Source organism: Pogona vitticeps, chromosome 3 (assembly GCF_051106095.1).
Source record: "Pogona vitticeps strain Pit_001003342236 chromosome 3, PviZW2.1, whole genome shotgun sequence".
NCBI lineage: Eukaryota > Metazoa > Chordata > Lepidosauria > Squamata > Agamidae > Pogona > Pogona vitticeps.
Genome location: NC_135785.1, coordinates 97,344,158 through 97,369,039, shown reverse-complemented (window position 1 = coordinate 97,369,039; position 24,882 = coordinate 97,344,158). Strand labels below are relative to the sequence as shown.

At 43.5% G+C, this 24,882-nt stretch overlaps 1 protein-coding gene across 6 annotated transcripts in view; it reads right to left on the bottom strand.

The window, feature by feature from the left end:
* JMJD1C (jumonji domain containing 1C) overlaps positions 1–24,882 on the bottom strand; it is a 249,203-nt gene that overhangs the window by 27,188 nt on the left and 197,133 nt on the right. For all 6 annotated transcript variants that reach the window (XM_020793184.3, XM_078390904.1, XM_020793183.3 and 3 more), the window contains 7 exons: positions 22,882–23,096; positions 20,877–21,029; positions 20,320–20,409; positions 16,150–16,277; positions 15,746–15,959; positions 3,876–4,090; positions 2,556–2,834 (listed from right to left, as the gene is read on the bottom strand). In XM_020793184.3, coding sequence (XP_020648843.2) covers positions 2,556–2,834; positions 3,876–4,090; positions 15,746–15,959; positions 16,150–16,277; positions 20,320–20,409; positions 20,877–21,029; positions 22,882–23,096 — 1,294 coding nt within the window. The remainder of the gene's footprint in view (positions 1–2,555; positions 2,835–3,875; positions 4,091–15,745; positions 15,960–16,149; positions 16,278–20,319; positions 20,410–20,876; positions 21,030–22,881; positions 23,097–24,882) is intronic.

The window sequence follows — 24,882 nt, the reverse complement described above, 5'->3', positions numbered from 1 at the left end:
CTGGGTAGCAACAGGGAGTGTAGTCCCCAGGTGTGGTGTAGGTGGGGGCACTGACGTCACAGGAATAGCTTGGACGGGTCCAGCAGGTTGAGCTTGCCCTGGTTGCTGAGGTTGTGACCCAATCTTTCTGTGGCGTCGACGTCGATGCCTTCTCGGTGTCGATGAAGAAGATGCAGAGGATAAATAAACATACTTGACTCGACGTCGACGGCGATGACGATCCGACGACGTCGAGGTCGACGACGATGGGGAACGACGTCGACGGCGATGTTTTTGACGTCTATGCGTCGACTCGGAGGAGGAAGAATCCTCGGAGGTCGAACTGTACCGACGTCGAGAGCGCCGGTGCCGTCCCTTGCTGCCTCTACGGGGCGATCGATCTCGATCCCGAGAACGGTGCTTCTTCTTTCCCAGCCTGTTGCTCGGCGAGGAAGGCTGTCGGGAAGGCACCGGAGATGTAGACTGAACCGAGGAAGCCCGCCCGGTGGATACAGGGCTGAGTGGGGCTAAACCCAAGCTTGTGGTAGCTTGCACAAGCTGGCTTGGCGTTGGTGACGATATGCCAAGGGGTAACAGTGGTTCAGTTTGACGAGAACGCGGGGGGGAAGGTACCCCCGACACAGAGTTCTTGTCCCTCAAGGAATCTTCAATGAGGGGAGAGTGGGCCCTCGTAGCCATAGCAGCGGATTGCGGGGTTGGATCCTTAGGTTTAGCTGCTCCCTTCCCCTTATCCTTCTTTCCTGCTTTAGACGATGGATCAGTCATTTTAGAAGCGGCTGCTCGTTTTGGCCCAGAAGCCTTCTTAGGGGGCTTTGACATAGGCACATCCGCAGAGCTTGCAGCAGGGGGTTGGGATGGAGGGCCTTCGGAAAGGGAGGTAGAGGAAGAAGCCGGCAGCTCCATAGCAGCCGGAGTTGAAGCCGACAAGGCAGAATTCCAGAGATGGAGCTTTAGTCTCTGTTGCCGCGCCTTGAGAGCCGCCTTAGTGAATGCCTGACAATGAGTGCAATTTTGGGGAGAGTGGGATTCCCCTAAACAGAAAAGGCAGGTGTCGTGGCCGTCCTGGAAGGGGATCTTAGCAGAGCACACGACACAGCGACCAAAGGGCCCAGATGGTGGTGGAGGCATAGGCCCCGGGTGGGTAACGGCCGGCAGAGAAAAGGCGGGAAACGGAAAAAACTCACTGCGCGAAGCGTGGAGAAGTCCGAGACAACAAAACCAGAACGGTAGGCAAAAGGGAAGTCCGAAACAATCCAAGGTCGAGAAAACCGTACAAAAAAACCAGCAGAATAGTCAGTAAACCAAGAGCTCAGCCAAGAAGAACCACTTCGCACGGCGGAGAAATGGAACTGAGCGTTGGGTGGGCGGAGCATGCGCAGTGTAGGTCATTCTAACAATGTTTCTTTTACAGAGCTCTCGAATGTTCCGAGGAGACCAGCGCAGGCGCTGATTTAACCCTTATTGTGTGCATTCACAGAAGACCACGCAGAAGAAACATTGATACGGCTATTTCTTTGTAAGAGAACAAGATCTAATGTGAATAGCTGCACACTAAATGGGAGGTACTATGTAATCCTGGAATTCCTTCCATCCCCCTCTTTAGCCTGGAAGAATATTCAGAAAGCTAATATGAGGTTTCTGGAGCCTTTAAGCAGACATTTACACATTCACATGCAGGACTACCACTGAATATGAGACCACAGGCCAACTCTCCCTTCTGTGTTGCCATTTGATTGGCAGTACTCCAGAAGTATGAAGGTGGGTATAAAGGTAAAGGTTCCCCTTGACATTTTTTTTGTCCAGTCGTGTTCGTTTCCAAGCCATAGAGCCAGAGTTTGTCCGAAGACAATCTTCCGTGGTCACATGGCCAGTGCGACTTCGACACAGAACGCTGTTACCTTCCCACTGAGGTGGTCCCTATTTATCTACTCGTATTTGCATGCTTTCGAACCACTAGGTTGGCGGGAGCTGGGACAAGTGACGGGCGCTCACTCTGTCACGTGGATTCAATCTTACAGCAGAATATCTACAGACCTTACAGCACAGAGGCTTCTGCAGTTTAACCCGAACTGTGTCCAGTTGAATGTAATTACAGAATTATTTATTTATTTATTTATTTATTTATTTATTTATTTATTTATTTATTTATTTATTTATTTATTTGACTTATATACCGCCCCATAGCGCTACAAGCACTCTCCGGGCGGTTTACAATTTTTAATTATACAGGCTACACATTGTCCCCCCAGCAAGCTGGGTACTCATTTTACCGACCTCGGAAGGATGGAAGGCTGAGTCAACCTTGAGCCGGCTACCTGGGATTTGAACCCCAGGTCGTGAGCACAGTTTTATGGCTTTCTCAGGAAGACATTAAGAAAGTCAAATCTGGTTACTAACCCCTGTATACACCTTCATGCTCAATGCATGGAACTTTAGAGTATTAACAGGTACCTGTTAAATTTGGGGAGGGACTTACATGTGCCCCCCAACATTTTAACTCTTTGCACAAGCAAGTGAACAAGTAGTTGGATCATGGAGTGTACTTTAAAACATACCTTTCCTTGTTTCCAGCAATCTCTGAAAAGTTTCCAATTGTTGCAGTTTTTATGATCACTGAGCCATAAAACATGTTTATCACAGATCCATGAATGTGGAACATCACTGAACAAGGTGCTACAATCATCTGTAATATTTTTTCTGTCACCCTTTGACTCATCCTTCACTTCTGCTTTTACATTTATCTTTGGTGTTCTATTTGGTGGAATCTTGTTTTCTACAACTGAAGCAATTATGTCATCAAGAATGTTTGGCATAGTCCTTCCACCTTTGCTACTCTATTAGAAAAATAAAATGAAGACTTAATTAATTTTTCAACAGGAAAATCTTTACTATTCACAGAAGCAGCATTACAAATGAATAATACTGAAAAGTGCAACCTAAGTGACTACCACAATATTGCTGTATCAGATAGCTTATCATTAGATAATTACTTGCTGATAATGTCAGCTTACATAATACCTCTGATATCTACACCATCGATAAAGGTCAATGAGGCCACAACAGTCTGACTTCAGTAAACTGCCCAAGAAAGCCTATGAACTCTTAATGTTCTGTCAATAAATGTGAGCTACTGTTTGAGTACAGTGAAATCGCTGTAGAGCGAAATCGTCATCAAGCGAAAGTCAAAAGCCCATTAGAATGCATTAGAAACCGGTTAATGCATTCTAATGGGCAAAATACCTCATTGTAAAGCGAAGATCCTCCGTAGGGCGGCCATTTGCTGCTCCCTGTAGAGTGAAGAATCCGTCCCTAACACAGCAGGGAGCCATTTTGCACAGCGGGTGGCCATTTTGGAAACCTGACGATCAGCTGTTTTGATCGTTAAGCGAAAAATCGATTCCCGAAGCAAAGAACCGATCATCATAAAGCGGATGCCCCATAGACACATCATTTTGCAATCGTAAAACCTCATTGTACAGCGGATTCATCATACAATGAGGTAATCGTCAAGTGGGGCACCACTGTAATTCTTAAAGGAAATGATTTTTTTTTTCAAGAAGTAGTTTTCTCCTTTATTAACTAAGGCAATATAGCTAACCAAAGCCCAAGGAATTTCCAGACTTGCACATTGTTGTTTTGAAGACCAGTCCTTTTCTGCTGCCTGACCAACTTCTTGACATGGATGAAGATATCAAAAAGTTTAATATACCCCATTTTTGGGGGGGGGGGGAGAGCTTCAGACGTTCTTGGATCTACAATAGCTCATGTTCTACACATAGATGTAAATGAAGCTAGTCATATTAAGTCATTGTTCTCTAACTTAGGCCTCTGTCACTTGAGCTCATCCAAATAAAGGCATCCTAAAACACACTTACTGCAGTTCCTGTGGAATAAACTGGAGCAAAAGCAATGCCAGCATCTGTAGAGCCAAGACGTAGTTTGCCAGCAGTAGTGGTCAGCAAGTCTCGTAATGTTGAACCCTGCTCACTGTTTTGAGATAAAGGAGTTGACATTTTGTAGTTTAGAGCTTCTGAACTGTCCGGGTCCTGCTCTTCCTTTGTATGCTTCACAACAGAACAATCTTTGTTTTCTAAAATAAAAAAGAGTTATCATGTATAATTGTTCCATAATACTGTATAATTAAAAGAATAAGTAGTATGCATTTTACAGTGGTTAAAACATATTTGTAGTGTCATTGCTTTATTCACCTGAACTGAAGATGAACTGGTTCCTTCAAAAAGCAGTCAACACTGCGTGACCCGTGAAAAAGGCGTCGTCAACATCTCAGACATGGAGCTGAGTGTCCTGTCACAAATGAAAGGTGCTACAGCTAACGGAAGCTGGAAATGCAAATGCATTCAAGTGGCTTTTCTACCACATATAAAAAATTGTTTCTTATTGTTTGACGCCATCAGAAAACTGCAATACAGAAGTCTGAAGACTATGGAATTTATATAGAGCGAACCAAAGTGTGCTGCTTATGTACAGCCCCATAGTGCTTAAAGCACTCTCTGAATAGTTTACAATTTAATTATGCAGGCTACACATTGCTCCCTCAGCAGGCTGGGTACTCAGTTTACCGGCCTCAGAAGGATGGAAGGCTGAGTAAACCTTGAAATGGTTACTTAAGCCTGTTGGGATCAAACTGAGCTCATGAGCAGAGTCTTAACAGCAGTACTGCAGTTTAACCACTGCACCCTAAGTGAAATTTATATTGCTTTACATATGTCAAATAGGAAAGACTTGGGTTACTTACTGTAACTAGGGCTCTTCACGTGATGATCCATGTACAGTCAAACCTCAACTTATGAACGCCCCTAGATACGAACTTTTCGATTTACGAACGGCTCCGTTGGCAAAAATTGGCATTGAGTTGCGAACGGAGCTCGACCTATGAACGAGGTCGAGGCTCCGTTCGCAAGTCAATGCCATTTTTTTTTGCAAACGGAGCCGTTCGTAAATGGCTCCCTGCGAAAAGGCAGGGAAAAAGGGCGGGAAATTCAAATTTCCAGCCCTTTCTCTTTGACGTTTTGCCTTTGGAGCTCTCAAAGGGCTTTCCGATCACGGCAAGCCTTGGGAGACCTCCCTGGGGGTCTCTGCCGCCGCGATCGGCACCTTTGGAGGTCTCCAAGGGCTTTCCTCCCAACATCGGAGGAAGCCCTTTGAGAGCTCTGAAGCCAAAAAGGCAGGGAGAAAGGGCTGGAAATTCAAATTTCCCGCCCTTTCTCCCTGCCTTTTTGCCTTCGGAGCTCTCGAAGGGCTTTCTGCTCGACATCGGAGGAAGCCCTTTGACAGCTCCGAAGGCACCAATTTCAGCAGCAGGGACTCTCAGGGAGGTCTCTCATGGTGGTGGGCAAGCCCTTGGAGATCTCCCTGGGGGTGCCCACCACCACGATTGGCACCTTTGGAGGGCTCAAAGGGCTTTCCCCCCAACATCGGAGGAAGCCGTTTGAGACCTCTGAAGCCAAAAAGGCAGGGAGAAATTGGAATTTCCAGCCCTTTCCTCCTGCCTTTTTGCCTTTTGAAATGCTGGAACAGATTAATTCTGTCCCCATGCATTTCAATGGGAAATGTTACTTTGACTTACGAACTTTTTGACGTATGAATGTCATTCCAAAACGGATTAAGTTCGTAAGTCGAGGTACCACTGTATTCATAGAAAAGGGCTGCGTGCCTGTGCAAACACCATTTTAGAAAGTTCCAGAGCCTCAAAAATGAAAGTGCCTCTAGCCTATACCGTGCAAGCACAGGTCTGCTCTCCCCAGTCCCAGTTGTCTGCCTCAAGAAAAAAGAAGGGCAAAACAGGGGAGGTGCACGGGATGTGTGGATACATGGATGAACACCTGAAGAACCCTAGTTAAGGTAAGTAACCAAGTCTCCTTTGTGGTGTGCATGTATGCACACAAAAAGCTATACATTGGAGGTGGAGAACAAAAAACAAAACAGCTCTTCCAAATGCAGCATCTTTTTGAGCCCTGAGATCTAACCTATAGTGTGTGACAAATGTCAATGGATAGGACCAAGCAGCTGCTTGGCAGATCTCCTGGATGTCTATGCCACAGATGAAGGCAGCAGATAAGGATACCATTCCTGTGGAATGACTGCAGAAGGTCCAAGGTTTATTTGCCGGTTTGTAAGTCAGGGCAATAGTGTGAGAGATCCACTTAGACAATCTCTGTGAAAACACTGGGCATCGCTTTTTGGGACCTTGGTAGGAGATGAAGAGTTTACTTATTTATCTAAAAAAAGTTGTTCTGTCTAGGTAAAAGCCCAAGGCTCGCCTGATTCGGGAGTAGTAACAGGCACACTTGGAGTTGGCAACAGTGGCAAAAAACGTCCATGGTGGGCTTGCCCCAGTGGGAGACTAGCTAAGTGTACACCTTGTGGAAAAGTTCTGCATGAGGATCATTGTCTGCGTCCGAGATCTGTGTTGCCACAGGGGAATCTGGTTGGTAATGCACTACTCCCATAGGTGTCCTGACAGGTAGAGGACGTTGAGGGACTTGGTTCCTCCCTGTTTGTTTAGGTAATACATTGCCGTGGTGTTGTCCATGGCCATTTGTACAGTGCAGCTCTGAATCATGGTTCTGAAAGCTTGGAAGGAGTTCGAGGAAATTGATGTAATGGATTGTCTCATGAGTGGACCATGTAGCATGGACCTCTCTGTGGCAGCAGTCGTGCTGCAGTCTGTAACTATAAAGCGGGAGGGGTGTGGTTGTTGAAGGGGGACCCCGAGTTGAAGATGACGCTCGGTTGTCCACCAACAACACTATTGCCCAAAGCACTGCAAAATAAATTTTGTTGGTCTCCTCTGTCATTGTAGGCCAGGAGGTAGAGGGATTGGAGTGGTATCATCTTCAGTCTGGAGTGGGGCAGGACTGTTGTAGTAGACATGGTTGAAACAGGAGGATCTCTCTGCTTGTGGCATCGAGGAGTGCTCCAATGTAGTGGATCGCTTGAGACAGGACTAGGTGATATTTCTCCATGTTGACTTGTAGCCCCAGACTCAAGAGCAATTGCGGGGTGAATGCAATATTGGTATGTAGAATATTTTTGCTGTGTGCCACCAGAAGCCAATCCTCAATACAGGGGAAAACAAGGATGCCTTGGGTTCTGAGAAATACTGCCACTGGCACCATGCATTTGGTGAAAATTCTCGGGGCCATGGATAGCCCAAAGGGAAGTGAACAGAAGCTGTAAGCCTGGTGGTTGACAAAGAAGCTTAGGAAGCGATAATGATGGAGGTGAACTAAGATATAGAAATATGTGTCACTGAGAACTATAGACACAAATCAGTCTTCCTTGTGAAGCAGAGAGAGAATGGACTGTAATGTCACTATCCGGAAACATTTTGGGGTGATAAATCTGATGAGGATGCATAGAACCAAGATGGGATGTAGCCCTCAGTCTCTTTTGGGTATTGTAAAATACCAGGAGAAGAAACTATCTCAGTTATGTGTGTGGGGTGCCCTTGAGATGCCTCTTTTTTTGCCAGCAGCATGTGGATTTCCTCCTGAAGGATGAGGAAAGGTGGGGTGCGTTAGATATGGCCTGTAGGCAGAAAGATGGAAAGCTCTGTTGTGTATCTGTGTACTAAGAACCCATGCATCTGAAGTGATAGCATTCCATGCATGGATGAACATTACTAAGCATATCTCTGTAGCTGTGGTTATGTGGGATGGTGGTGGCACAGGAATGCATGTGTCGAGCTTAGGGTGGGGCATGTCAAAACAGCTGCTGAGGTTTCTTGTCTGCCTTCCTGGGGGAAGGTAGCTTGCTTGTATTTGGCAGAGAAGGTGGCTGGGGTGACTTGACCAAGCTTTGGACTACTCAGGTGACTTGTAGTTAGAGTATGGCAGGGATGTCTTCCAGTGAAGGTGGAAGTGAGGAGTTGTTGAGTGGTGTCTCGATCACCTTTGAAGTCCCTAATTCCCTGATCTTCACAAGGTTCTCGCTCTTCCTTTCTCTTCGCTGCCACCAGATATTAATGCTTTTATATCAATTAAATGTCATGACACGTGTGATGCCAAACATAAATCTATTATTTAACAAGGAAAGATGATAATCATTAAGGACTTGCAGAATAAATTACAGGATGCAAATCACTTATATTGAATGTATTGGAATATTTCTTTCTCAACTCTTTTAAGCCTCTGTTTCAGTCTACACACTTATAGTTCTCTAACTTACTCTTCATTACTCGAGCCACACATTGACTCTCTCCAGATCCTCTCTCCTGGTCTTTTTATCTTTTCCCCTTCCCCCTGGCTCCGCCTTCCATTCTCTCATTGGCTCCTGTGTGAGGGTTCCGCAGTGACGGGCAGGTGAGGTCAGGGCTGTTCACTACAGGTGGTATGTACTGTATTTATGCCCATTTTTTTTTTTTTGCACCAGTCTTCTTTTTGTGGAGGATCCTGCATAAAGTCATTGGTTTTGTCATTGACAAGGCCCTCTTCATCAAAGGGGAGATGCTCTGTGTGGGACTTGGAGTCATCTGGGTGGCCTGCTTAGTGGAGCCAAGCATGTCTGAGCAGTGATGCTTGCTGTCATGCTCTTAGCTGCACAGTTAGCCACGTATTGGGTTGAGTTGATTTGCTGTCTAGTCAGTTCAGTGCCAGGGCGGCAATGATGGTCTGAATTTTTCCCCTGATGGATTGATGGTAGGCATCCATCATGGCCTGATAATTAGCTATACATGGAGTGCTGCTAAGTAACAAATCTTACGAACAAACAGATCTAGCTTGCAACTTTCCTTATTATTTGGGGTGTCAAGGGTAGAGCCCTCTGATCTCATTTGGGCCATCTGGACAATGATAGAATTCGGTGTAGGATGTTTAAGCAGAAATGACAGGTTATCCACCTGTAATTGTAGTTCTTTGAGTGGACCTCTGTGAATCACACCCTGGGTGAGCTGTGCCTGCACGGAGCCTCACTGGAAAGTTCTAGAGCTTCTGCGGTAGCAAAAACACATTAGAATAAGGCCCCTCCCCCCTCGTATAAGTACCGTGGCACTAAGGCTCCCCTTTCAGTTGTGTCAACTGCCACTACATTAAGCAGAATGGTGTGACAATAGGGAAGGCAGGCGGGATATGTGAATCAGAGGTCCACTCAAAGAACTACAATTACAGGTGGGTAACCGGTCGTTCTTTGTGGCCTCTGTCTTACCCAGAGGGGGTCACGCCAAGGTAGAGGCTAGAACAGCATGTCCAAAGGCCACACCAGACTTCTGCTGGAGATCAAGTCTATAATGCCGGATTAAAGTGGACAGCTGTGCCCAGGTGGCAGAGGCGCAGATGTCTAGAAGAGGTCTGCTGCATAGGAATGCCATAGAGGTTGCCACTACTCTGGTGGAGTGAGGGCGAATCACCTTCGGGACTGGTTTGCATGCCAGCTGATACACTAGGTGAAGCAACCCATCTAGATATACAGTAGTTTGAGACGTCACCTGGCGACCTTTAGTAGGTGGTTGGTGACTTATGAAAAGTTGAGGTGAACGCCTGAAAGGTTGGGTGCGTTGGACGTAAAAGGCAGGGGCTCGCCTAACATCTAAAGTATGGAGGATTCTTTCTTGAGTTGTGAATGGTGACGGGAAGAAGGAAGGAAGGCTAAACGGCTGAGAGGGATGGAATTGAGATACGACTTTGGGAAGGAAAGAAATATCCATGGATTGTTCGACTTTCTCCGGAAAAAAACTGTAAATAAGGATAGTCGTGACATAAGGCCGCTAACTCACTAGCTCATCAGGCTGAAGTGATGGCGACAAGGAAAACTGTTTTAAAGGTATGTACCCATAAATCAGTTGAAGCGAAAGGTTCGAAAGGAGCTTTGGTAAGTTGTTGCAGTACTGGTGTTCGTGATCATTGCAGGGAAGGCAGGCAGGTATCTGGGTAGATATGAGATAGACCTTTAAGAAAAAGACAGGTTACTTACCTGTAACCATGGTTCTTCAAGTGGACCTCTGTGAATTCACACAAAAGGGTTAAATCAGTTCGATGGCTTGGTTCTATCGGGTGACGGAAATTGTGCATTGATAGAGGGACAGGACGAGTATCCATGGACCAGGATGGATATCGAGGACCATCGATATCAGAGCCTGTGTCTCTGTGATGTTGAAATGGAGGTTGTTGATGAGCTGGTAAAGCAGTGGAGTATATAGACACTGGAGATGCCGAGCGAGAAGAATGATTTCCCTTGTCTGGATTAGCGGGAAAATATTGGGAGGCTGGAGTTGTAAAAGCCTTGCATGTAGAAGAAAATTGCTCAACCATCCTGGATCTTTTAGGTACCAGGTAGGGAGCAGGTTGGAGTCCATGTGGGTCATGGTGATATGGCTGTTTCGACAGTGATGGCTGTCAAGATCGAGGCCTGCCATGAGGAGGTACGACCGAGCTGGATAGAGCAACTGGTTGACTGGTGGTTGCAGTTTGTCCGGTCGAGCACTGGTCGGGGCAAATGGCAACCTGATGAGAGTGCGGAACGCGGGTCTGAGCCATGTGTGATGAAATAAATAGATGGATCCAGGAACTGTTGGGGCCAATGTCTCTGAGGCGTTCATGGTGGATGAACAGATGTTACCCAATAAGGTAAAGTCTCTAGTAGTTGTTGAGAGTTGACCCCGTCAGGTGAAGCAACTACGGGAGGAAAGAACAGTGTTGAGGACTTGGAGGAGATGTTAATTGATTGACTCTGTCATCCCATTCCGATGATTGGGAGCAGGGTTGATGAGAGGGAATTCCGTCATCATCAGAAGGTGAACCAATAGAGATTGATTTGGCAGTTTGTTGAGGCTGCTGAGAGATGACTGCAGCTTTAGATTTATGCTGTTTAGGTCTTTTAGGCGGAGAGGGTTCCGGGACCGAAGAGGCTTTGGTGGACATTTGATGTTTAGTGGAGGGCTTTTATATCGAAGATTTTGGTATTGAGTGCTTCGATTTATGGACAAGGGCAAAAACTGCATCTTTGGCTGGTGACAATGATTTGAAAACTGGCAACTGCATTCTGTTTATCAGGTCATTACAAGAAGAGAGGCCCTCTGAGGGGGAATGAGGAGCAGCAGCCTGGACACTGAAACCAGGTGAGGATCCTGGGATAATAATGGAGTCTTTCTCTTCCTCGCTATTAGAGTTGGCAGAGTTGTCATCTGATTGTCTTTCTCTTGCAGGGACAGAAGGTGTTGCAAGCAGACAGTATGAGTCGGGTGGTACATGTGAGGTGAATAAAAAGTCCAGGTTAGGGGGAAGCACAAGTACCTTGGGTGAGGCAGGTTGGACAGCCAGGGCATGAGTGGAGGCTAGGTGAGACCCCTGTTGTTGACAGTGGTCCCGTGGAAGACACAGAGCAGTGGAGTGGTGTGGAGAGTGAGATTGATTTTGAAGTTCCCAATGAGGATGGGACATACTCGTAGCTCCAGGGAAATTGACCTCAAGGGCTGGTAGCATACGTTTCATGAGACTGAGGGTAAGTGTGTGTGCACAATCAAGACCTGCTATGATGTCTCCATACATTAAGTGAGATGGGCAAAAGAAAGGTCCATAGTAAGCATCCTCAAGATATGAAGAGCTTGTTGATGGAGATCTCGAATAGTGCAGCTGATATTGGCGAATTGGAGATCATGAAACTGAGCGCAATCTGGACCTCCTGTTCTCCCTGTCATGGTGTCTTGGTTGTGGAGACTGTTGAGTAAGGGAGAGAGATCTCGATTGCGACCATCCTCCTACAGTGAAGGCAAGGTTCTTGAAATGGGAGGTGGTGGTCTCAGAAAGGTGGCAACACGCTGCACAGAGGGGATCAGGCACTCACCCTCTGAAACCACAACCATATACTGGGTGTTGGTAATAGGAATAGAGGTAGGCTCTCAAATCGGTAACTGAGGATCTGAAGTAGTCGTACTGGCATTGGCACTGACAGATTTCTGTTTCTTTTTCTTTTCTGATGCCTCAATATCAGGGACTGCTGTACATTTGCAGCTGCTGTGTTCCAATTTCTCTGACAAATTCAATTGTAGTTTCAAGGAACACGAAGCGACAGACTCTACATCTAGAGCTTTCTCCAGCAAAGCCAGCTGATCTATCTGAATGCTGAAAATTGCCCTGGGAGGGGGATTTGTGGCAAAAAGGGATTGTTCTCAAAGAAAGGATAAAAGCCAAAGGATGATTCTTGAATGTAAGAGTAGCAAAGCTCTTACAAATTTTACAAGGGTAAAATTGGGTTTCTCCTAAGCAAAATAAGTATCGTGCCTCTCAGACTGGGGGGGGGGGTGTCATTTTGCCACACTTTATCATTAGAAAAAGGGAGTGGCAAAGTTGTGGGGAGGAGGAATCAAAGGTAAACCCTCTCTAAAACTAACTCTTTAGTTAGAAAACAGAGAAGAAAGAATGTAGAGGTGAAGAAAGAAGAAAGAGGACTTATTGAGAAAAAAAAATCCAAAGGTAAGTAAGCGAAGGCTCCAGAGCAGTCCTTTGTGTGCTGTTGCAATGGCAGACAAGAAAGGACTGAGGAGAGCGGTATAGGTTAGAGGCACTTTCATTTTTGAGGCTCTGGAAATTTCCGAAATAGTCTTTGCTTAGGCACACACCTCTTTTGTGTGCATATGTGGACACCACAAAGAACCGTGAATGGCATCTACCAATTAACTGTAGGCTTGGTTCAGTCATAATAGGAAATCATGTTTCTGCTATGTGAACCAACACTAGTAAGCCTCTGTCTCAAATGCTCCTTCCTCCTCTCTCCAGTGCACCAGAGAAGGCCATCTCTGGCATTAAACTAACTTCTATAAATACAACATTAGAAAATGCTCCAAATAAATTAATAATATACATTATTGTTGATATTTCTTGATAAACTATGTCTTCACCCAAAGACTTTCAACTTATGGTGATTTCTTCCAAAATAGCAATGGTGTCCCAAGGAAAAAACCCAACATATACATAAGCATAGGCTGGTAAAGTCCAAAAACATAAACAAATGAATTGTTTCTCTATAAATTTTGACAAGTCATTTAATCCAACCTCAAAGCATTAATATTTACAATAGTTTTGAAGGATACTGAGCTTCACAACCACAATCCAACACAGAATTAAGTCTTTTTATATACTGATTTCAGCAGAAACTCTTTGTATTGGGTTGAGGTCAATATATACAAAGTTTACTGAAAGAATTTCATCAACTTAAATTTCTTGTCATGTGCACCAAAGCCTCTCTATGTCCTAAATATTCTTCTGTATTCATTTTTTCCCTGGTTACACACTGCATTTCCTGCTCACATACCAGAACTGAATGAGGAGTGGTGAAATTAAAAGCAAAAGAAACTAAAAGAAAACAGATGCTGCTGCTGAATCTTCTGATGTGGCTCACGTTTCCTTGACATGTTGCACAGGAAAGGAAAAGGCAGTGAAATGCATCAGCATTTTTACTGAAATAGCAGCATGAGGGACTTGGAAGAACAGCATATGCAGCCAGCTGCTACAATCTTTCCCATTTCCCAGGGCTCAGACTTGAGAAAACACTTACAGTGGGGTCTTGACTTAAGAACGGCTCGAGTTAAGAACATTTTGACTTCAGAACCACTCTCATAGGAAAATATTGACTTGACTTACATACTTAGATTTGAGTTAAGAACTGAAAAAAACCATGTGGGAGGCAGGGAAAGTGCAAAATTTGAACTTTCAATTAACTGTTGGCCAGTGAAAAGGGTGCCTGTCTGCTTCCTCACTCCTCCCAGCGTTTAGAGAGTGGATTGGGAGTCTTCAGACTGCCTGGTACTGCCTGGACTGTATTTTCCCTGCCTTCCCTGAACCTTCCTTGACCTAAGAAAAAAAGAAACAAAATATCCCCCTCTAGTGGTCGAAGGTGGAATAGCAGCTTCCCATTAGTTTCTATGGACAGAAAAGAGCAGATACGGATCAAATGGTTTTCAATGCATTCCTATGGGAAATGCAGATTTGACTTGAGAACATTTTGACTTGAGAACCGCCTTCCAATACGGATTAAGTTCTCAAGTCAAGACCCCACTGTATTTTGGCTTCTAACTTTGTTTAGAACTAGCACTGCCTTACTTATACTGATAGGTCACAGCCCCATGATGTAAAGGAAAAGGAAATAAAAATGAGATTGTAGCAGGAATCTTGTTCAGGCCTTGACAAATAAATAATCTACCTTAATAAATCGCTAGTCAGGCTGGCTCCACCTTTGCTGTCTTCCCATAAGTAGGCAAAGACCTTTCTCTTGATACTGTTTTTAGCCTAACTTAATGAGAAAGGGCATACCATAACCCGGAAGAAACTATCAAAAAGGCCCTTTCTTTCCTCCTCATCAGTGACACCTGGATGAAGAGGAGGGCCTTAAGACTTGAGGAGGGCTATATGGGGAGACAGATTTCTCAGAAAGCCTGGACCCAAGCTGTATAGGGCTTTATAGGTCTCGACCAGCACTTTAAATTGGTTTGGAAAACAGACTGTCAAGTTGTTGTGAGAAGAAATGTACATGCTCCCTGCAGCCAGCAACAGTCAGTGGTATGACTGCAGCATTTTGTATCAGGTGAAGCTTCCAAGTTGTCTTCAAAGGAACCCTCTCCTTTTGCAATATGCATTCAATATCTTACGGGTTGCATTTAGTAGCATATTTTTATATTATCAAACCAGCAGAGCAATTATATAGGTTCACTACTGCTGATCATACACTGCTTTTCATTTCTACCGTGAAATGTCTTTCAATCTGTAGAAAGTAGAGTTAGTCCTGACAGCACTGTACTTCCTTTCCTATTAATATGATATGGGATGGCTCTGTGGCCCTTTGTGTACATTTATGCAGCGGTCCACTGAACTTCATGCAAGTGAAGAGTAGGAGAAAACTGGAAAGAAAACCCTTACAAGATGGAGTTGGGGAAGGGAGATGCATATGTCGGAGGGAAGCCCTCTGCAAGTGACCTGTTCAGATTCTTGCACGAGTGTCATCTCTGCCCCACAGCCTGCAAGGTGGGCAGGAAGAGAAAAAGTGAAGAAAAATGATGGCTGAAAAACCTACTACCCCAACTCACTACTGACATGCAGATCTGACAGAAAAAAATGGTCCCTATCAGTTCAGGAAGAACAGTTTGTCTTCAAAGGAATGTTACAGTAATCCAAAAGAGGCTATAACTAAGGCATACAACATTGCAGCCATTTTAGAATGATAATGTGAAATATCAGAGGATTCTTAAGCATTGCAAATATTTTTAGCAAATTGTGAAGTATGTCAATTTATTATACACATTTGCCATTACACTTTAAAAACATCTATTTACAGGGCATTGGCAGAAATAAAAAAAACCCTGTATAGCCCTAGTCAAGTCTTAAGAACTTCTAGGGAGACCCTCCTCTTTGTCCAGGTATGCTCGATGAGGAACGAAGAAAGGGCCTTTTTGATAGCTTCTCCCAGGTTATGGCATGCCCTCTCTCATGAAGTTAGGCTCTCCCCTTCTCACCTGTCCTTTTGGTGAGAATGGGAGGCTTTTAATACCTAATTTTAATACAGCTAGATATTATATTGATATTTTATATCCTTGTTAATGTTTTTACATTTTAAAAACTGATTTAGTGCATTTTAATAGTACCCTGTTTAACAGCTTTTCAATGGCTAAAGTACTTTGTTCTAATTCATTTGTTTTAATGATACTGTGAGCCACCTTGTGTCCCTTCACCAGAAGAAAGGAAGCATAAATAAAGAAAAAACAATCTGCTTCCTAACCAACATAAACTGCATTATTTACCTTTTTTTTCTTCTCTAGCTTTTTGTTCTGCTAGATCTGCCAACCAATGCAGTGGTGACTGGGATTCAGGTGGAGTTAACTTGCTGTCTGTGCTTACGTCACTCCCTGGACTAGCACTGCCATTTGTCTCAGATTTCTGCGATGCCTTCTGCTGTTGTGGCTCAGATATGCACAGAGACATTTTATTACTGTGATTAAGTACATTCTGTAAAATCTGTAAGGCAGAATAATTTAATTATTCAGCTTTATTAAAACAGCTACTTTTATGATACACAGCATCAACATTTCAACAGGGCATACGCAGCACTGAAAATCAGTAAACAAGCTCAACTTCAAATTGTACTCTATCGAAGACAAATAGTAATAAGTTTATACAGTACTTGATCACTGAGCATTGGCCTTACCTGAGACACCCCATTCACTGAAGGAAATTTGCCAACTTGTAAATTTTGTTTGCTGGAACACTGGCAATAGGACTTAATTTCATGTTTCTCTCTTAGAATATGCATTGCTTCAAGAAGTTCCATTAAAACTAGAAAATACCAATAAAGAAAATAATGAATTGTCCTTCCAAAACACACTATGCTCCTTTGAAGATTATCCTAAAAGTATGCATACCTTTTTGCACACACACACACACACACACAGAGAGAGACAGAGAGAGAGAGAGAGAGAGAGAGAGAGAGACAGACAGACAGACAGACAGACAGAGAGATCAAATTTCCTTTTTCCCACATAACTGTACAGTATAGAGTAAAGCTATGACAGGCCAAGCTATTACATTCAAGAAACTCCAGAAAGGGACCACTAGCAAGCCTTTTAATCAGAGTGGAGAAAAGCAAAGTACATAAAAGCCACTGTAAACAGAATGCTCCCCACGCCAGGAGTTGGCAAAGTGCTATCCTGGGGATGCATGCAGATCCCCTAGAGTTTCTTTTGAAGCCCTTGGCCCCACCAGACTTCCTATACTCCTGCCAAAGAATGGTTTTCCTCAGCAAACTAAAGTTCAGTAGCTGTTTTTAGAAGCCCTGAATAAAGTTTCATGACAATTCCCCCCTATTTTTTAAAAACCAGAAGTGGATTCTGGGGTTATTCTCTTTATTTCTCTGTATTTTTGGCAGACACTATGTCCTCTGAGTAGAGATGAGCATGAATTGCCAGTCCGGTGGTTTGTACCAGTTTGTTTTTGGGCTGAACATGTGTTCAGCGCTTCCAAGCCCCATCTCCTCTGGTGGGCTCCCACTCAGAGCTTCCCTGCCCTGGCTCCTCTGGGTGCTGCGTCTGAATGGGTGCCTGAAAAACGAACTGGCATGAAATGATGATCCGTGCCCATCCCTACTCTACTCCACATGCACAAAACTGGCCCTCAGTGTCATTGAGGAGATGTCCTTGACCCTGAAAGAGTTTTGGAAGACACATTTCAATGTCCTCCACAGCATCAGACTCATCAACAAGGCCTGGCAGGATGTCACAACTAGGACCTTGAACTGAGCCTGGAAGAAACTATGGCCAGAATGTGTTACAGACAGTGGCACTGAGGGGACTGATTCACAGGTGGTAAGGGACATTGTCGCCATGGGTGAAGGTGTGGGTCTGGATGTCGACGAAGAGGATGTAGAGGAGTTGGTTGAAGAACACAAAGAGGAGCTGATGACGGAAGAACTTGCAGAACTGCAAAGCGAGCAGCAGAAGGCTCTTGTGGGGGAGCATTCCACTGAGGAAGAGGAAGAGGCACCACAGGTTAGCAGTGAGGAGATCAAATCCATCTGCCAGATGTGGACCAAGTGCCAGGACTTCTTTGAGAGGCACCACCCAAACAGGACTGCGACAGGAAGAATTTTGGACATGATGAATCACAACGTGGTCAGCCACTTCAGAAAGATTCTTCAGCGCAGAACAAAACAGACAACATTGGACAGTTTTTTCAAAAGGATGGAGCCTGCAGCGAAGAGACAGCGACAGGGACTCCCTGGAGAAGATGACCCAGAGGAGGGGACCTCTACCTCGCAGTGATGTCCTCCAGAAGACACCGAAAGCTAAGTCACCTCTCTTTTGTTTTAAAAGGTGTGGGTTGGTTTAAAAGTTGCTTGTTTCATGTTAAAATATGTTTTGTTTAAAAGTTGCTTGGTTTAAAAATTTTGTTGTTAAAATGTGTTGGTTAACAATGTGTTTTAGTCTCCAAACTCTCTCCGCCCCCCCCCCCCCCCGGTCTTCTCTCTCTCTCTCTCTGCTTAAAAGCACAAACCTTTGTCTGAGGGGGTCTGTGTGCCCCAGTGATGTGATATCTTTTTCTTTCTTTCTTTCTTTCTTTCTTTCTTTCTTTCTTTCTTCCATTGTGCCCTCCCTCCTTCCTTTCCTGCCCCTTTTTTACCTAAAAAGTGTTTGGCTTGTCTTGTCTTAAAAGGTGCTTTTCAAGGTGTTGTGTTTAGAAGGTGTTCGCTCCCTCCCTCCCTGACCCCTTTTTTTTTTTTTTTTACCTAGAAGGAGCTTGGCTTGCTTTGGTTTTGTTGAAAAGCTGCTTTTTTTTAAAAAAAGGTTTTCTGTTTAGAAGGTGTTCCCTCTTCCCCCTCCCTCCTTCCTGCCCTTTTTTTTATCTAAAAGGTGCTTGGCTTGGCTTGTTTTTGTTGAAAAGCTCCTTTTTAAAAAAGGTTTTCTGTTTAGAAGGTGCTCTCTACTCCCCCTCCCTCCTTTCCTGCCCCTTTTTTTTACCTAAGTTCATCTTAAGTCAAAAGAAGAAAAAATTTAAAAAATGCTCTCCCTGGTGGTACAGTGCGGATTAACCGGCTTTGCATTAGTTCCTATGGGAACTAATGCCTCTACCTAAGAACAAAAAACAGCCTGAACGGATTAAATGGTTTTCAATGCATTCCTATGGGAAATGGTGCTTCAACTTACGAATGTTTTCACTTACGAACACCGTCCCAATACAAATTAAGTTCCTAAGTCGAGGTATCACTGTATAGTCAACCCTCGACTTGCGAACGGCCCTACTCGCGAACAATTCAACTTACAAACTGCTCCAATAGGGAAATAGAGAACACAACTTGCATACTTCCCTCAAGTTACGAACAGAAAAAAGTGCCCCCCTCCCTCCCCACCTCTCAGCTGATCTTAGAGGCTTCTGGAGGCTTGTTCAGCACCTAAAAAAGCAGGGGAATAAAGCTGGAAATAAAAAAATGCTGCTTTTCCCTTGCCCCCAGGAGGCTTCTGAAAGCGGGGGAGGGGCAGGGGCGCGCAAGGGGGCCATGGGGGGTTTATTTTACATTGGCTGAAATCCTGTTATGTAAGTTATGCCTGCAGAAGAATGATGACATTACCAGTAAGGAATAATTTTCTGCAATTAAAAATTTCCTGGTTCTTTCTCACACCTTTTCTGGCTGTCTTGTAACTCTTGCATCCCATGATTGAATGTGTGAGGCCCCCCAGCAGGAGGCCTTTGTAGGAGTGCCGTCGCTCCTGTCGCGGACCCAAAAAACCCAAACCACTCCCCCTCCTTCACCACCCCGTCGCGAAGACAAGCAGGTGGACACCCGCGAGTTGGGGGAGGAACAGGACGATAGGGGGCTGAGAGATGTGGGTATTGACACTAGTGACCTGGTACAGACCTTGAAGGGGTTAACTGTGTCTTCTGGGAGGGAGATAGATTTGGCAGGAAGAAGGAAGGAGGAGATTCCTTTATATCAGTTGGGGATATAAAGGAAAAATGCGAAGAAATCCCAGGTGGTTGGGAATGGATCTGGTTGCAAGATCTGTGGACCGGGAGATGGGAGCAGATGCGGGTACCCCATGATGAGGCTGAAAGATGGAGGAAACAAGGTTTGAAACCCCGTCCCTCATATTGGGGAGAAACAGAGGCGAAGGAGTGGAGACGCAAATTGAGGGAAGAGAGGGAGGCTGTTAAGGAGATTGAGCGGAAGAAAGCATGGCATTTGGCGGAGTTGCAGAAGATGGGGGTCTACCCGGGCCATGGTTGGCAGATGCCGGAGAAGACTCATCCGTATGTGGCTGGAGCGGCGATGAGGAGACCCTTCCCTTAATTCCCCCTGAAGAAGGATTTCCGGAAACCCAGGTCCCAGTGAAAGGTTTAACTGGACCATGAACTATGGAGGACAGTAACCCTTTTGTTGGAAGCTTATGGACACCCTTGCGCCCGGGTTTGGGGGAGCAAGAGGCTTTGAAAGTTGTTACAAATGACGTTCCAGTTGATGTTGATGTTCGAATAAATGAAGAACCAGTTGGAAAGTTCACCACATCTCGGTCTTAATTAAAAATGACTGCCCCCCTTGATAATGAACCCTCACAGAATGGAAGAAGGGAAATTGAGTAACTAAAAATCTTTCAATAATTGTTTCAATTATGGCTTAGTTTACAAAAGAATAAATGTCCTTCTAGAATACTTCAACTGTGTTTACTGTTGAGGGGATACATAAGTGTAATGGAATCTACAGTTCTAACTGGGAATTCTAAAATGTCATTTTCTAATTGTTAATTCCCATATTCATTGATGCAAAATTAATAAACTCTATTGAATACAAAAGGTAAGATAAATAACATCTTTGACCTTGTGAACTTACCAGATCCAGGAATAATTTGAGTTGGCATTAAATGTTTGTGGTCATGAGGTTGTCCTTTCACACATTTCATCCAAGCATATAGTTCTTTATCTGTAACAATATTAATAAAATATTATCATATAGTGAACTGCAATTATATAATGACCAGAATCCTATTATTACTGATGCTGACATAAGCCCAATGGTGCAAATGCAGCAGTGAATTGCTACTAGTTAAAAAGTGGCTGTTACTATTACTCATTATACACAAGTGACATATGTTCCTGTGATTTACTCCACTGCAGTTACAACAGGATAAAGAACTCATAGGATTCTGGAAAGTGTTATTTTAGATTAGACTCCCCAATGAACAGCCTAGAGGCACACTTCTGATGTTTTTGCTATTTCTTTGGCTGCATTTGTACCAGACAAAATCAAAAGGATAGTGAAATTTACTTGTCAACAGAATAAGTACATGCAAATGTCAATAGAAGTTGTTGTGAACTGAGCAGAAACAAAGCATAACCTTGATAGAAGCAATTATTAAGTGTCTCTTGTTCTAACTCAAGAACACTGACCTCTAGAACTTTTTCTTTCCTTAGCCTTGTAGCAATCAAGGCAGACCACAAATCCACATTTTTGGCAGACCCAATGAATGTTAAATAGGGTGGCTTCACATGCATCACACATTTCACGAACTCCTCTAACTGCTCTCTTCCAAGCAATTTTGGCTGAAATACAGAGTAAATAAAGTAAAAGTACTGAAATGTAAGGGCAAACATCTATAAAATTATAGCAGAAAACCAGAAATTCTGTGGAACAGTTCAGTAATTATTAGTGGCACATCGGATTAAGCTTGAAGAGAGAAAATTGCTCACCAGCTCTGAAACTTTGCAAGTATTAAAAACAATTTTTACTTGTAGTAAATAGATTTCTATCAGAACAGGCATGATATGTATATGAGACATCATGCATGTATAAAGCTGATTCAATTTTTTTGTCAGAATACTTTTCTGGTTATACTGCATCTCAGTTATTTATGTTGATGGCTTTGAGATTATGGAAGAAAACACCTCTCTTAAAAGAGTATTGTTTCAAATATTTGGCCTGCTTTATAGTTTCATATTGCATTCCTCTTACTGTTTTTTTAACCCTTATTTTATTTATTTACTGTCCATTAGTTCAATAACAACTTTGTTAAAATGCACTTACATGAGAATGCTTCTTTTTATGGAAAAATCCAATAAAACACTCAAGATAACTTACAAGCAATCCTCATAATACTACACATCACATTAAATACAGTGGTGCCTCGACTTACGACCGTCCCTACTTACGACCATTTCGAATTAAGACCAGCTCCGGCAGTAAAATTTTGCTTCTACTTGCGACCGGAGCTTCCACTTACAAACAGAACAAGGCAGGGGGAAAAGGCGGGAAATTCAAATTTCTAACTGTAGGTGGCGACGAGGCTGCTTCTTTGTAGCTCTTTCACCCCAGCAGTTAGAGTGTGTGCGTCATCATCGGCTTGGGACTGCCTCCTTCTGCTTCTGAGTATGTGTGTGTGTGTGTGTTTGCAGGGAGGCTTCAGATGCCTTGTAAAGTAAGGTGCTGTTTTCTGTTTTTAAAAAACTGTTCTGGGTGTTTTGCAGCATGGTTTTCAGCTGGGGGGGTTATGTTTCTGTGCTGTGATGGGTCTTGGGGGGGTTGTTTGTTTTTTGGCGTCCTCCCCATTTCTGATGGGTCTTGGGGGGGTGTGGTTGCTTTTTGGGTTTCCCCCCATTTCTGATGGGTCTTGGGGGTTTGTTTGGTTTTTGGCTTCCTCCCCATTTCCAATGGATCTTGGGGGATGTAGTTGCTTTTTGGGGTTTCCCCCCATTTCTGATGGGTCTTGGGGGGTTGTTTGTTTGTCTCCCCCCCATTTCCGATGGGTCTTGGGGGGATTGGTTGCTTTTGAGTTTCCCCCCCATTTCCAATGGGTCCTGTGTGCTTCCCTTGCTTTTTCCTTTGTTTCTTTGCATTTCTGACCTGCCTTCTTTGTTCTCTGTGCATTTCCGATCTGCTCCATTTGTTTTCTGAGCATTTCCAATGGATCTTGATTGCTTTTCTCCCCCTCTCTTCGGCCAGAAGGGATTAATCGTGTTTCCAATGAGTCTTGCAGTTATTTTTTTGTGATTTTTTTTCTTCAGCCAGAATGGATTAATTGCATTTCAATTCATTCCTATGGGAAATGGTGCTTTGACTTACGACCATTTCGAGTTACAGCCATCTTCTGGAATGGATTATGGTCATAAGTTGAGGCACCACTGTAGTTCTTCACAAAGAAAGTGACCAAACAAAACTAGATGGAACTTTTTAAAAGACAACCCCATCTAAATTAATCGCTCCAATATGTCCTGTGTAGTTTGCCACCACAAATTCTAACATCCATAGATGGTACTCGATAATATGATGAAACAGTATTTCAATAGAACATGGATATCTTCAAGGGAGAAAATGAAAACTAGACCTTATTCTTTAAAAAGTCAACTAATATTTAAACAGAGTTATTGTAGCACTCCACAGAAAACTGAATAACCTTACCATCTTTTTTGACCCAAGAAATGGCTGTTTTCTCAGACGTCACTAGCTGACAGAATTTGTCACCTATACGCTCTAGGATGTATTTACAAGTTTCTAGGTCCATTTCATCATCGTCGTAATTTTCATGTGTCCATAAACTCATTGCTTCATCATCATACTGATCAGGAGAAGAAAAGCCATCAATCCTAACCACTCCATTTTTACTAAAAGAAAGCCTGCAAAACAAAACACGGAACTTCAAAAAGTATCAAAAGAACGAGCAGTTTAAGTGCAACTGGATGTTAACACTATGCCAGTTCTGTTACTGTTATGGCTACCTAATGTTCCATGATTCTTTAAGATGTCACAATATTACATGTGTCTGTTCTTGTGTACCAGTTTATTGACCCAATAAAAATGCTTCTGGAAAATTAAGCCAAAGCCAGTGACACTGAGTCTCCCTGAGCTGAACAGGATTTATTTCAAGGGCATAGGATTGTGTCACTAATAACTTTCTCACTCATAAGTAAAGCTACAATGCACACATAAATCACCACTAGGACAATAACTGTGGCCATCTCCCCTATTTCATATTAATCTGGGCACAATTTTAATATGTAATCTACAGGATCACTGAGAACTCAAAATCAACACGATGTATCTACTAAACAGAGCATAAATAAAAGCTTTTACAAGTTTATCCTCAGTATGCCTTCTGCATTGATAAACAGGATATAAACAATGCCATCTCACAATATTATTTAGATTTTGATCATGTCTGAACTTGAATACTCTCTGCTATTTCACTTGGGACCACAGCCTCTACCTTTTATCTTGTCTTCACTGTTTGGGCCACTGTTTTTACTTCCTCTTCCTTTCACTCTTACTCAATCGTCTCTCATTCCTACTGTGCTAAGGAAAAGTGAATGCCTGTGACATTGTAACATTGCCAAGTATTACTTGAAGCCTCATTCCTCTCTTTGGCTTGCTCAGTGTTTTTGCTAAGCAGGCTCACTTTTTTGGCTGATGGGCTTAATAGCAGCTGATATCACAAAGGCACTTCTTACTCTCCAAAGCAGACGTGTAGTTCTTCAGGGGGAAGCAAATTTTTTTTGGAGGCACTCTCCTTACAAAAGGCTACATTTCTGGTCTCTTGCATTCCCCTTCACAGTGAATGGCTGAATATATTTATTTATTTATTTATTTAAATTTTTGCCCCGTCCATCTAAAGCAAAGTCTACTCTGGGCGGCTTAGTTATTTAGTATAATAAACTGTAATACAGTAGGCCCGTTGAATCAATGGGTATTTGGAAAGTCATCTCCTCCAGGTTCTATTGATTCCAATGGGCCCAATCTTACTTGCTAAAGTAAGTTCAACTATATTAGGTTCATCTCAATCAACAAAACTGATGGGTAAATTGACTCACCAAATCCCCACTTACTCAATGTGAATATAGTCAGAGCTGTCCGGCAGTGGATTAGGCTGCCTTGAAGGGTGGTGGAGGTTTCTCCTTCTTTGGAGGTTTTTAAGCAGAGGCTGGATGGCCATCTGTTTGGGAGTACTTTGATAGATGTTCCCGCATGGCGGGGGGTTGGACTGGATGGCCTAAGTCTCTTCCAACTCTATGACTCTACTGCAGAGCAACATACTACACTAAGCAACAGAATTCCACCCAAAACTTATTCCATTCACACTGGGAAATGTGCTCAGTATGGAAAGGATGCAGATAGCCTGATCAAGATATGGAACACTAGTACAAAGCATGATCAACAAGTGGCAAGATATTCAAACTGAATTAAAAAATTGTGATGAAGGAAGTTGTTTCTGTCTAGCTCAAAATACAAACTACTTAAGCAAACAAACTTTGATTCAAGTCTGTAGTCAAGTAAAAATTACACCATTATCTCAAAATGAATAACTATATAGGAATTGCTTTCTACCTGGAAAAGAACAGAATCCTGGATTTTCAAAGGACCTTATAGGTTATTTAGTCCAACCTTCTAATAATGGAGAAAACCCAT